At 41.6% G+C, this 13172-nt stretch overlaps 1 protein-coding gene across 4 annotated transcripts in view; it reads left to right on the top strand.

The window, feature by feature from the left end:
- The first annotated feature begins 2145 nt into the window (after nt 1-2145).
- ADPRHL1 (ADP-ribosylhydrolase like 1) overlaps nt 2146-13172 on the top strand; it is a 35165-nt gene continuing 24138 nt past the window's right edge. For all 4 annotated transcript variants that reach the window (XM_053935526.1, XM_053935528.1, XM_053935530.1 and 1 more), the window contains exons 1-3: nt 2146-2477; nt 6255-6419; nt 11406-11531. In XM_053935526.1, coding sequence (XP_053791501.1) covers nt 2264-2477; nt 6255-6419; nt 11406-11531 — 505 coding nt within the window. In that variant the 5' untranslated portion in view covers nt 2146-2263. The remainder of the gene's footprint in view (nt 2478-6254; nt 6420-11405; nt 11532-13172) is intronic.

Raw genomic sequence — 13172 nt, 5'->3', positions numbered from 1 at the left:
ATGATTTACCAAATTTTTGCCAGCTCTGCTCAGGTCTTTTTTTTTCCTATTGTGAATAGTTACCCATCTTCATTAAATTACTGTATTTTATCTCTGTTTAAGACATGTAGGTATATTTTACAAAAAATTGTCTCCTTTTCTGGGGAGTAGAGGTATTTTAGTGTGGCCAGCCTACCTCTGCTCAGAAAGCTCACAGTAGCTGGAAGTACCACATGAAAAGGAGATAATGTGTAATTAAAAATTAAATAAAAATGTCTTTGCTGCATGTTCTATTTTACAGGGTTGAAAAATATAAGTTCTCTGAAATTTTCTCTAGGTTTTTATTATAGCCTTATACCTAATTTGGGCTGTGTTCTGAGCAGCCAAGTGTGTTGTGTTGCAACAGAGTGAAGTCTATGGGAGGCAAAAGGGCAGTGCAACTGCCAGCCACATTCGGAAGGAAAAGATAGATGGAAAACTAAGAATAGCTTTGCCCATTTTCAGGGAAGAACCTTCCATCTGATGAGGCTCTTGCTAGCTCACCACAGTGCCCCAGCAGGAGATTCCTCCTGTCCTTGCTTTGCAAGTTCAAATGCCCATGTGCCTCCAAACCGTGATGCTATGCAGGAGTAGAGAACAGGTGTGTGCCACAGAGGGGTGGATGCACCTGTAACAGGGATATCAACGTCAGTGCTCCTGCCTGGTGTGTTCTGTAAGCTGTTCTGGCCTTGGTTTTCCATTTCTAGTGTTTGTTTTCGGACACGTGGAACGTGAGGCAACCTGCAGTGCAGGGGTGACTCTAAGATTACCTCTGTGTTGTGTAAATGTCCTGGTTGTGGGACATGAGGCTTGTTCCCCCTGCCCCACACAGGGCTGGCATCCACCACTTGTGGCAAACCAGCCCTACAGCAGGCTGGACATGCCCCACTGATTCTTGTCCCTGCATATCCTCTGGTCCCTTAGGGTATAATTGTCCTCCCCTCCCCTCCTTTTTTTTTTTTTTTTTTTTGGCTTTCTAGCAATGAAAACACACTCTCAGTGTCCTTTTCTGAAACAAGACTGCACTAACATTCTTTAAAACAAGAATGCACTGACAGAAGCTACTTTCACCATTTGGGCACCTCATTTCTTCTAATGTAGAGCAGGCATGGCAATGTTTCTGTGTGTCCTGAAAATCCATTAAGTACAGAGATATTTCTACACAGGTCAATAACTGAGACCATGATTAATTTATTGCTTATTAACTTGTTGCTTTGGGTGCTAGGATGATGCATCCCTTACATTGCTGGCCTTTTCCATCTGAATAGCAACCAGTATTGCCCTCTGAAAAAGATCAAAGAAAACAAAGACCAAAAACGGGTATCAGTTATCAAAATTAGTCAAGTCAATCAATGCTTTCTGTTTACCTGTCTATGTTTATGCTTACATTTCTATTTCTGTCTGTAAAGTAGTAGCAATTTGTGAGTCTTTAGGATTTTATTAGACTTACAGGATGCCATTTCAATACATCTTTCAAAATAGTTTCTTTCCAGAGTCGAAGTGTGGACTGACCTCAGCTTTAGGAAAAAGTCACTCTTTGCCAGGGAGTAAGAGGCATGGAACTGAAGTTGCCGTTTTGCTCAGTGTTTATCCAGGGGTGCAGTGAATTAGAAGAACATTCTTGTACTAGGTGGAACAGAACAAGATAGATGTTAACAAAATATCTCCATAGGGTGTATTTAGAAATGGGAAAGGTTATCTGCATTTCACTAGATTTCTTACTGCTTAATCCCTCCTTCTACAGTGTGCAGAGCCTGGAAATTTGCTTTTATAATAGCCTTTACTTCTGACTGATCCCTGAGAGGGAGGCTGACTTCAGCAGATCAGAAATGGGTAGAAGAAAAAATATTAATTTACAAGTTGTTGAATAAATAAGCACCCCTGTGGAGGCATCTGTTTTTCTGGGTGTAGAGTTACTTTGGCTGGGTAGGGCTGAGGATCTCCTGGCTTGCTTTAAGCTGAGTTGCAGAAACAAGGCTTTTGCAGGTCTGGTCTTACAGTTTCATTGAACAAAGCCCCTGCAAAATCCCTGGGTTATGAAATATTTCCTCTCTGTCGGGTCCCAGACAAGAGATGGCATCTGCAGAGCCAGAAAAGGAAGTCCTTGCCTTATAAAGAGACCTCTTGGTGTGACACAATGGCTGATATAAAGTGTCGGGGGAGCTGAGTTGAAGGCAAAGGAACAAAGGAAGATCAAGATTCAGTGGCTGTCTCGGGCAAAAGGAAAGTGGAAAGTGTCTTGGGGATGGATAAATTTAAGGCTGCACTTGTTCTGGCTGCGGTAGGGGATGCTCTCGGTTATCGCAATTTCTCCCGCGAAAACAATGCCTTAGGCGCAAAAATCCAGCAGGAGCTGAAGGAAATTGGAGGGCTTGAGAACCTGGTGCTCTCTCCTGACAAGTGGCCAGTAAGTGACAACACGCTCATGCACATGGCTACAGCTGAGGCTGTCATCACAGGTAGGTACAGCAGGAATAGCGACCACAGTCTGCAGAGGAACAGAACTGTGTGGCTGCTGCATTTCTTAGAATGAGCCTGATTGCTGGGGAAATCATGAGAAAGTGTGTCAGAAATGCTGCTTATGTGAATGATAATGTGCATTAGTTTGGCTGCTCCATGAGCACAATCCTGTGACCATCTCATAAACTGGGGGGCTCTTGATTTCTGAGTATGGAGGGGTTCTTCCTATATTTTCCCTAGAGATATACAGTTGGTTAAAGCTTAAAGACTAAAATACCACATGTCCACAGTAACAAAAATAATTGCCAAGTAGATTATCTGTATGCTGGAGTACATCAGGGAATAATATAGCCACTAGAGAGTCTTCTGTAACAGATAAGAACTCTTCTGAGTGCATTTTTTACATGTTTGTATCCAGAACTCCAGGCTGGAGTAGAGTTACCTTAGTACCTCCTTCAGGCTAAAAGCACTAGTCCTGTCTCCTCTTTGCTGCCCCTCAAACAAAGGGTTGCATCTGGAAAAACCTATTTGTTTTATAAGGAAAGCTCCATGTCTTTAGTCCAAAAAGTATCCTAACACACTGTATTTATGATGAAATCTGTCATAATAGTGGAAGTTATTAAGATGTCTTCTAAAACCACAATGGTTTGAGAGAGAACATTTATTTTTTCTTAAGGTGGGGGTAGTCTTTTTAAGATGAGAAGTGTTTGTATTGACACCTTACTCATCAACCTAGAGCTTTCTGAGACTGGAAAGATCATAGAAAGTACACCAGAAGACAGTGATCTCTCAACAGCATTTTGCCTCTTCAGAATGATTCCATTTTTCTTAAATCTCTGTAAAAGTATTCCTGATTTTTCTTAAAACTCATAACACTGCATAGCTACCAGCAGCAGAAGCTCCCAATGGAGCAGAGTATCCTTCACATCAATGAGGTTTCCTTTGTGCTGGTGTTTCACGCCTTTATCTGCCTGCTTCCAATCTGCTCTAAATTTAGCAGGTAGAGATCAGTTGAAGAGTGTGTAGGACACTTCATACTTGGCTATTAGCTAACCAATGGTTTAAGGGGTAGCTAATATACTAAAGATAAGGGCAAGATGTCAGCCTATCAAGAAAAAAGATGACTAGCATATTTCTGAATATAGGTTATGATTAAATATGTATCATATGTTTCTTGCTTATTGAACCCTCTAAAATCTTAATTTCTGGGTAATCAAGTCAGTTAGACCGACAGTAAAACAATAATTATTTTCTTAAGTATAGCAGCCTGTAAATTGCTCTAAAGAAAAAAGTTTAAACTACTTTTTCCATTGACTGTGTTTATCCTACGCTCTCATTTCTTTCACCTGGTCAGACAAACATTTTAAAAAGGTGTGTTCATGGGCTGGAGAGAAAAACAGCAAGATGGAGTAGGGAATTTTAGAAAAAATCTTCATTTCACAGCAACATTGGTGAGTGGGATAAAACTAGTCCTTCTCCCCGTTTCCCACAAGGGAAACAAGGGAAACAAGGAGAACCTGCCCACAGTAGTGTCTCCTCCTGACATGGGAAATGCAAAAAAGCCCCATGGCTCGCTCACGGCCCAGCCTAGGTGGCAAATCACCCTTATCAACAGAGTGAAGCTGAAGAAGGCGAACGTCTGTGAGGCTGAAGGCATCTGCCACCAGCCCTGGGGACCTGCCCCTACTGCTGTGGAAACAGATTAAAAAAAAAAAAAAAAAAAAAAAAAAAAAGAAGAAGGAGCGGAAATAAGCAATAAAAATATCTGTCGTTCCCTGCACATCCTGTTTGCCTGCCTGGCTGCCTGCTGGCCACAGCATTCCCCAGACACTCACCTGCGGCCAGTTGCAGGGTATTTGTAGGCTGGGACAAGCAGCCCACGGCTCAAAGCCATGAAGTCCTGCTGTCATTGTCGGGGCACTGTCCTCGGGGGAGCTCCCAGCCTGAGGCTGAGGCAGCAGCCAAGGGGCAGGCCTGTGTTAAAGACAAAGGCAGTTCTCACCTGCGGAAGGGATTTTGGCCAGCGCTTTGGCAACTGCATAGAGAAAGAACATCCCAGGAGGGGCATGGCTACAAGCAACCGGGGCAGTGGGCACTGCTGCAGACTGAACTGCTGCTTCCCAAATCCACCGTGTGCCCTGACTGAAAGGTTGATCTGACAATGAAGGACAGACAAAACATCTGCTCCCAGGAGGAGTCTGTCCTATAAGGCAGGAACAAGGATAGCATCATCAAACGCAGGGAAACTATCTCTGTAACAACAAAAGCATCGTCGTTTTCCTCTCTTGCTTACACATGGGTTAAAAAAAAATAAGAGTTCACTTCTAAAGAAAGAACCTGTCCTATTGATGGCTGAGACAGCAATCTGGCTCCAGGCTTGGGAACCATGGTGGGCTTGAACAGCCTGGAGGTGCTGGACCACAAGGACTGTGCTCTGGGGACAAGGTTTCTGCAGGAGCTGCCAGGCAGTAAACCTACTTCTGGCTCCCATCTGGATAAACTCTGACACCTGACTCTAAATCTGGAAAGAGCTGGCAGCTTGAAAGTGTCCTGTTTCTTCAGGATTATATGTGGGATGGCCAGTGTAATTGGTAGGGTATTATTTTATGTGAAAGAAGAGGAATCTTTGTTCTACCCTTCATCTTCTTTTCTGCCTGCCTCCATAATGGTACTTCAGAATGTCTCTTGCTTCTGGGACTCCAAACTTCCTCCTAAGTTAAAATTGTGGATTTCTGGAATTCACCATCTCTGACAAGATGAAGATATTTTTAGAACTTCCCCTGCTGTGTCATTCAACCTGTGCAACTAACCAAGTATTAAATGGGATTTCTCTAAGTATGTAGAAAACATATAAGTGGATAAATCCCTTTGGATAAATCCCTTTGGCCTCTGTCCCCACTGATTACACAGCTGTAATAGATGCCAGTGGAAGGTTTTCCTTGACATGAGTCAAGGGCAGGATTCTTCAAGACCAACAACAGACAACATCAGCTGAGAGAAGCAGCAATACTGAAGAAACAGTCTATGTTTAACAGAGGGAAAGCTCCCCCTTAGGCAAGACTGTAGGACTTGGTAAAAATAATCTATAAACAGATGTTGTTAGTGAACTTATTACAGAGAGAAATTCATGTGTTGGAAACTGCCTTCAGGCAGTAGGGATTTACTGCTCTTACTGATTTTTATAGTATTTTTTTAAAAAAACGTCACTGTGATATTATAAGATATTTGGATCCCTGCATGAAAGACCTACAAATTTTAGACAAAATACATATAACATACAGATTAAATAAAGGAAGTTGAAATTTGCTTTTGTATCTAGTCATACATATCTTTTAAAGAGATTCTGTAACGTGGTAATTTAAAAAAAAAAATAAAAAAAGGCTGAGCCAGGCACAGTTGACTTTACCCAGACCCCACGGCAGCCACGCTGTCAGCTGGCAGTTGATCGTCTCTGTAATGACTTCACAGCACAGAGCTTAAACAAAGGTCCTCAGCAGCTACTGTTGATTAACAGAATGCTTCATCATTACAGTGAAGGAATTAAATGTGGAAAGGAAAGGAGGGAAAGATGAGAACTGAGAGTCAAGACCATTCTCCCTCCAGTCCGCTGTCATGTTGTGTAAAAATGTGACAGTGGCACCAGAAACGTGACTCGGTGTATTGGAAGTGGAAACAGGAATATTTCTCAAATGCACAGTGAGCTTGCTTGCATGTTATCTGTGGTTTTTTGCTTTTCTGCCTTCACACAACAACCTTCTCTTCCCTCCTCTGAGCAGATTACTGGTGTTTGGAAGACCTGTACCGGGAGCTGGTGAAGCGCTATGTGGATGCTGTGGACAAGCTCACGGGCAGGCGGCCGGACCCTGCCACCATCGAAGGCTGCAGGGAGTTAAAACCAGACAACCACCTTCTGGCCTGGCACACGCCCTTCAATGAAAAGGGTACGGTACCGCTTTCCTTGTAGAGGGCCTGCCTAGAACAATGCATGCTCTCCGTGTTTGTGGCTATATGGAAATTGTTTCCTTTCCCCCCCAATATCAGAGGCCACTACCCCTGAAACGTTTCCATGTTCGCCTGAGGATGACAAGAGATCTGCCAGGAATTCCTTCTGTAGGGCACTGTGTCCTCTTGTAAGCAAACCCCTCCCTCTTTAACATCTATTTAAAGAGGCTTTGTCCTTGGCTCTGTGCCTCAGGGTCCAGATCTTTGTCCTTGAGTTTAATGGTTATTTTAAGAAATATTTTCTGCCATTTTTCCTTTAAACATTTGTAGACTTGGATCTCTTCAGTGACACCAGATCTGAAACAAAATGCCAAGCCTGTAAATTGCTCTAAGCACCAACACTTTCACTGGAGGGAAAGCAGAGACTTCTCCATTTGGATGCCCTGCTAACAGCTATGATTGTTTTGTTGATAATCCCTAATATTCCTACCCTATTTTACCTATGCCTGACCCTTTCTTTCTTTCCCTTTATGATCATTTACTTCTACAACGAATAAAATTTCCACTTCAAATTAAATAACATGCACACAGCTATGTGCATACACATACACACACAGTGCAATTCATCTTGAAAGCCTGTAGAGACACCCCATTATCAGAGATAATCAGCCACAAAACAGTGTCAGCTCACTGACTGTGTCACTCAGCCACTGCAGAACACACTGCCTCAACAGAGCTGCCTATTGATGCAACACCATGGCAAAGACCCGGTGGCACAATGCCACGGCTATTTCTGGGTCTCTGCAGCCAGTTTTCTCTGACAAAAAAAGCATCTCTCACTTGTCCCCTGCTCCTCACAACAGCTGCTGGGAGTGAAAAGGGTGTATTCTTCCCACCCTGCTATCAGCCAGCCAGATCTGAGAAAGTGCCCCTTTGGCAGTTGTCATGTGTTTTGTGACTGACAGTGGATAAAATTTGGGGAAAAAAAATTGTGGGAGCTGCTGTTGGCCCCAAGCAGCTGTTAACATTGTTCGACAAGCAGTTGAGTATGGCTGTTGCCTGGTCCACTGCAGTGTTGGAGCTACCACTCTTCTTTCAGCCTTCCTCCTCCCCAGCTTTCCATGGACTATCTGCTTTGGGGATACTCTGGGCTAGAAGAATCTAAAATTAATTCCTGCCTTGAGATCTGGCAGCTAAAAGCCACCTTCTCCATCTGGTCTGACAAATAAGAATTTCAGGAAGCCTTTTTATCACCCTGAGAGCAGAAGAACCTGAAGTGGAGATGTTCTGTCTTCTATGGGACCCAACACTGCTATGGACATAATTAACTTTTAATTGAATTAGCACAACATTCTTCTTGAGGCAAAAACATGACACAGGCATTGAATGCCTGGGATTGAATGCCTGGAAGTCAGATTATATTTTGGATGGGCTGGAACCAAAAGGCTGATTTGCTGTGGGCATTCTATCTTATCTTGCTTCCAGCAATAATTCATGTGCCAGCATTCATGGACTTAGGTAATTTTGCATTGCTTATGGATGTTTCTCTGCTCAAATTCTTGTGGGCTTAGTCAGCACACTGAATCCCTAAGTCAAAATGCCCTATGTGTCTCTGCCACCTCACATCATGCTCATTGCCACACTCATTGCAGATACCTGGGTTATGTTAGAGGCTGATGAGATTCCTGTGGCCACCAGAAAACCTGCCCAAGATTGTCTAACACCTTCCATTTTAAGAGCTTGTTTACAATTTACAACATTGATAAGCACAAGGCTAAAATTCTCTCCATTAAGTGTTTGCTTCTGTTTGTCTGTAAGTACTTGTTTAAAGTTTTGATGCAGATGAATTTGCTGTTTCTGAGACATGGTAAAAATGTTTTGACCCACTGCCAAAACTTCAAATTGTTCAGAAGAGGATTGTTGATGTTGTAGAACTGGAACCAAAATCTGAGTAAGGTAGTACCCCCTGAGCCAGATATTTGCTTTTGGCGTGGCTGCGAAAGGCCAGTCAAATGGTGAGTCAAATAGCTGGCCTCTACCTGTATCGTGTGTATTTCAGGCCGAGATTGCAGCATCCAAGCAGGTCTTTATTTGCAGCTGTGGAAGCAACTTCTGGGCCTCCTAGAAGCATTTGAGAACTTTCTGCAGGTGGTATTGGCAGAGGAGCATGAGGGAAAAGTGTGAGGAAAAACGAGGAAAGTGAGGGGAAAGTTGAAGAGAAGGTTAAGCTGCAGATGCTCAGGAGATAAAGGTGCTGGGCTCTAAGTTTTCATGCAGAATGATCTGTAGTCACAAAAGGCACATCCTCTTCAGGTCTTAGCATCCATTACCCTAATCTTTGTTATTCTGCAGGTGTAGAGTGAAAGAAATCACACTGAGGTATGACATACTAAAAAAGAATTATGTAGTGCACAAATTAAAAGGAAAATAACTGCGAAACATAGATAGGTACAGCAAAAATTCACTGTCTCCTCCAGGACAGCAACTAGGGACTTCTAATGAAACTTGGAGGTCATGAGCTCAAAGAAAGACAAAAAAAAAGGACTTCATACAACACCTACATAAGCTGCATAACTATTTTCCAATGCCAATTTGCAGATGCTACAGTTCATATGAGTTCAAAAATGAGCTGGGCAAATTCACCCAGGGGAAATCCTTCAAGGGTTTTTAAGCAGAAAGATTAATAGCCAGCTGCCTCCTGGATCAGGGAGACAAATTGTCAGCAGCTTAGTTAGTACAAATGGGTAATTGTACTTCTCTTTTACTCTTTCTCCAGTATCCTCTTCATTGTCAGACATGATGAGGTGGCTTGACCTTTGGTCTGATAATGGAGGACACTCCTTACATTGTCACATGTGTCACCCCTGTTGCTTGGACTAGTCTTGCTGTCCCTTGTGTCCTTAGTTCAAATGGTAGATGTGGGACATGGGAGTTAGCTCCCTGAAGCTCTGTCTGGGTATAATGTTACTCCATGTGATGGAATTTTTTGTTACCAAGTTTACTTGTCTAATTCTACAGAAGATTTTAATGGAACTTCCCAGACTGTAGGAACACAATGAAGTGGGAAAGACAAGCTCCTCCAGACCAGCAGTCAGATTACTGTAGTACACCTTCCACTTCAGATATGCTGAGAGATGTTATTTAATTAGCGGTGTAGTGCAAGAGCCTCCCCTCTTGGATAACCAGCATGGACCATGTCCTTTGGCAAAACCAGGTCTGCATAGTGAAGACTCTCATCTGCTAGCCTATGGCAGCAGCTGATTTAATGAAGAGTTTGGTCTTGCAAGCAGGAGATATTTCTTCCGGTTGAGCGGTGCCCTGGAAGACTGGATTTCCCTCCTGACTCTTCCTTGTGGTTTCTATGTGAACTATGGGCTAGGCAGACAGTTTTATCTGCTCCTGGATAGCTGCTCTAGGGGAGAGGAAGAACTCTTTTCCTAAGAGGGAAATTTAGATATTGCACCTGGAAATGCCAGTAGGTGGTTTATGTTAATTTGGCTCAGACTTCAGTTTGGCTTGAAGTAGATCTCACTGCCACCCCCACTACTCCACTTGGATCACACTCATAATCTCAGGACATTGGAGCTGGAGCCATTTGGCATGAGACCTGATGGCAAGAGGTGTTCCAAAAGAACCCCTGCTGCTGTCACAGCAAAGTCCAGTGGAGCAGCTGAGGGCCCTTCTCCAGATAAGTTACTGAAAGCTGTGACCCTGGCTCCTTGGCATCTGCTGCTTCGATTCACTCTGGCCCCTGAGTTGCCCCTACTATGCCATCATACACACTAATGGACATACTGCATTTCTCCATGCTGCCTGCCTGGGAAAGACAAGGAGATTGGGCTCCTAATGCAGGTTCACATAAGCTAAAATTAGGTAACATAAATATGCCCTTTATCTTACAGGAACCTAGAAGAGAAATGCTGATTGCTCTCAGCTATTCCCAAGGTCACTGGGAAGTGTGATTGAGCAAAGGCAGCGCTGAAAAATGCCAAGTACCTTGAAAAATAGAAGCCTACCCATCTCAGGGTGGTTGCCTGCAATGAGTTAATGCTTTTTTGGGCATTGGCTCACCAGCTGCAAAGAGGAGATAATCACCTCCCTGGCGCCTGGTGAAGATAAGCTCATTAAAACTTCCCTGGGATCCTAAAATTACTGTGATAAGTGCTGCAGAGAAACTCATTAGTAAGTTTAACTCCATTCAATGAAGTGTTTAAAAGTTGAACACCTGGGATCACACATTCAGTGCTAAGGAGTAAAAGAAATTTTGAATTAGCTCTTCAATAAACAAATTTTGTGCTACATGGGGGTGGAGGTTCCCAAGACTAAGCTTGGTAAGTGTAGCTTGGCTGTAGCACAGCAGGCACTAATTTCAGGTTGAATGGGAAACTTCAGTTCTGACATTGCCTAACTTTGTAGGATTTGGCTCAGTAGCCTTTCGTTTCTTTTGGACACATTATTTTTGTATGTAGCAGAAACTGGTGAGGCTCTCCAGGACGAAACATGCATTAAGATTGAAAGATGAACCGTGAAGTTCATATAAAGTGTTTTAATTGTGTGTTTACAACTATTAAACAAGGGTGTAGGAAAATGTATCTGTTTCTCAAAGTTCTGTTTCTGGTGTGGGTACCTGGAGGAAGCAAAACAGCAGTGTCAGCCAAAAATGAGTGAAGATGGGATGAGAGTTTGGATCAAACAAACCCTGTGAACAAGAGAACACACGGCTTTCTGAGCCCACTATGGTCTTCATAGCACTTGATTATATTGGAATATAGCTGTAAAACCAGAATGACTGTGGAGGAGCAAAATTCCTCGCAAGAAACTTTCAAAACTTGTAACTCATTTTGCATGGTAATTTCCCATTCCCTGAGGAGTTCCCTTCCCACACATGAGCTGATTTAATGAAGCGTGCTTGTCTCACATTTTATCAACATATTTGTTTGAGAACAATTTCCTTTTAAATACATGTTGTTATCCTTTTACTTTAGGTTCTGGATTTGGAGCTTCCACAAAAGCCATGTGTTTAGGGATGCGATACTGGAAGCCAGAAAGGCTGGAGTCACTTATTGAAGTGAGCATCGAGTGTGGACGAATGACTCATAACCATCCCACAGGTAATGCCTGCACTCTGACATCCCCTAAAGCAGCTTTGCTCTTCTGCAGGGACCAACGGGGCTCCTGTGAACTTCCCTGGTTAAACCACTCCTGCTTTGCAGGCTTCAAGGCCTCAGTCTGAACTTTGCTTGGTTAATACATACAAGTGTATATTGCTTATATATTTGCTTGTATATTATCCTCAAGCATAGTTGTTTTCTTTCCTAAAATCCCAGTATCCTCAAGCATAGTTGTTTTCTCTCCTAAAATCCCAGTATCTAAACATAACCTGCCTTGTCCAAAGCATATTCATGTTAGTTTCTGTTATGGTTTGATATTGGTGTAATGTCAGTGTTTTTATGAAAATATACTTTTTAAAATAAATGTTGTGAGATGTTATTAGGAATAGAGTAGAGTAGGTTTAAGTTTAATAATAAAGGAAAAAAAAACTTTATTAAATTACTACTATAGAAGACATAGACACTAAGTTTAGGATGAAGATTTTTTAAAACACTTTTCTTTTTCTTAATTTTTAAAATAACTACTATGAAATGTTACTTGGGATTTTTGATTAAATTACTACTTTTTAGATAATTAATATTTAGTTTATCAAGGGAGAGAGAAGTTTTTTTGTGTTATAGACTTTTTAGGAAACACAGTTGTTACTTCTTGTGTTTCCTTGTTGTATATGGTAATTGGAGAAAATTTGTTAGTGTGATTTTTTTTTAATGTTATAGTGTTTTTATTATTGTGTATAGATAGATTGTTTATAGGGTTTTTTTAAGGATGTTTTGTTATGGATTAAAAAAGATAACAGTTTAGTTTTTTATTTTGGGATTATAGTTTTTTTAATTTTTTGGGGGGTTAAGGGTTTAGGAATAGAGTTTTTTTTTAAGATAGAGGGTATTTTTTTTTTAGTTTTTTTTTGGTTTTGTTATTTTTGTGTTGTTGGTTGTTGAAGTAGGTTTTTTTGGATTACTACTGCATTTTTTTTGATGATTGGAACTAAAGAGAGAGTTTTCTTGGGAGTTCTTGCTTTTAACTTCCTGTGTTCTTAGAGGCATGTCTATACTTTTAGTGGTTACTTTAGGTGTTAATATTTAAACTTGATTATTGATTGGTTTGACTCAACTTCTTGAAAAAAAAATTTACTTTTATGATCAAATTTTAGGATTCATGTATATCTAGATGACTCACTGTTACCATGCAAATTTATGGTTCAGGGGAAAACAACATTTTTCTCTTGGCAGGTTTTGTCATATCCAACCGCTGTAGGTAAAGTTAGTAAGCCAAAAAAAAACCCATTAGGATACAATCTGAAACATTTTCTAAACAAAACCTAAATAAGCAGATTTAATGTTGTTTCTAATATTCAGGTCTGTCATTTTGATAATTTTATGCTATGTAAACATGTATTCATTCTGTCTGTTTTAAACAGCAATAAATAAAACCATAATGAATGGTGACATGTTCAACATGCTCACTGCTATGACGCAGTCAGAAAAGCCATAAGGATGCCATTGAATTAGGGGAAAAGCATTCAAAACAAAACAGAAAATTAGGCTGGTATGTAAAGTCCGTGGTGCATTAGCAGCCGTAAGGCTGCTTGTAGTCTACATCCATCATGTCAGAAAGGGCTTATGAGACCCAGAAAATGGCAG

The sequence above is a fragment of the Vidua chalybeata genome, chromosome 2 (assembly GCF_026979565.1).
Source record: "Vidua chalybeata isolate OUT-0048 chromosome 2, bVidCha1 merged haplotype, whole genome shotgun sequence".
NCBI lineage: Eukaryota > Metazoa > Chordata > Aves > Passeriformes > Viduidae > Vidua > Vidua chalybeata.
Note: the sequence above shows the minus strand (reverse complement) of the source record. Positions and strands in the feature narration are given on the sequence as shown.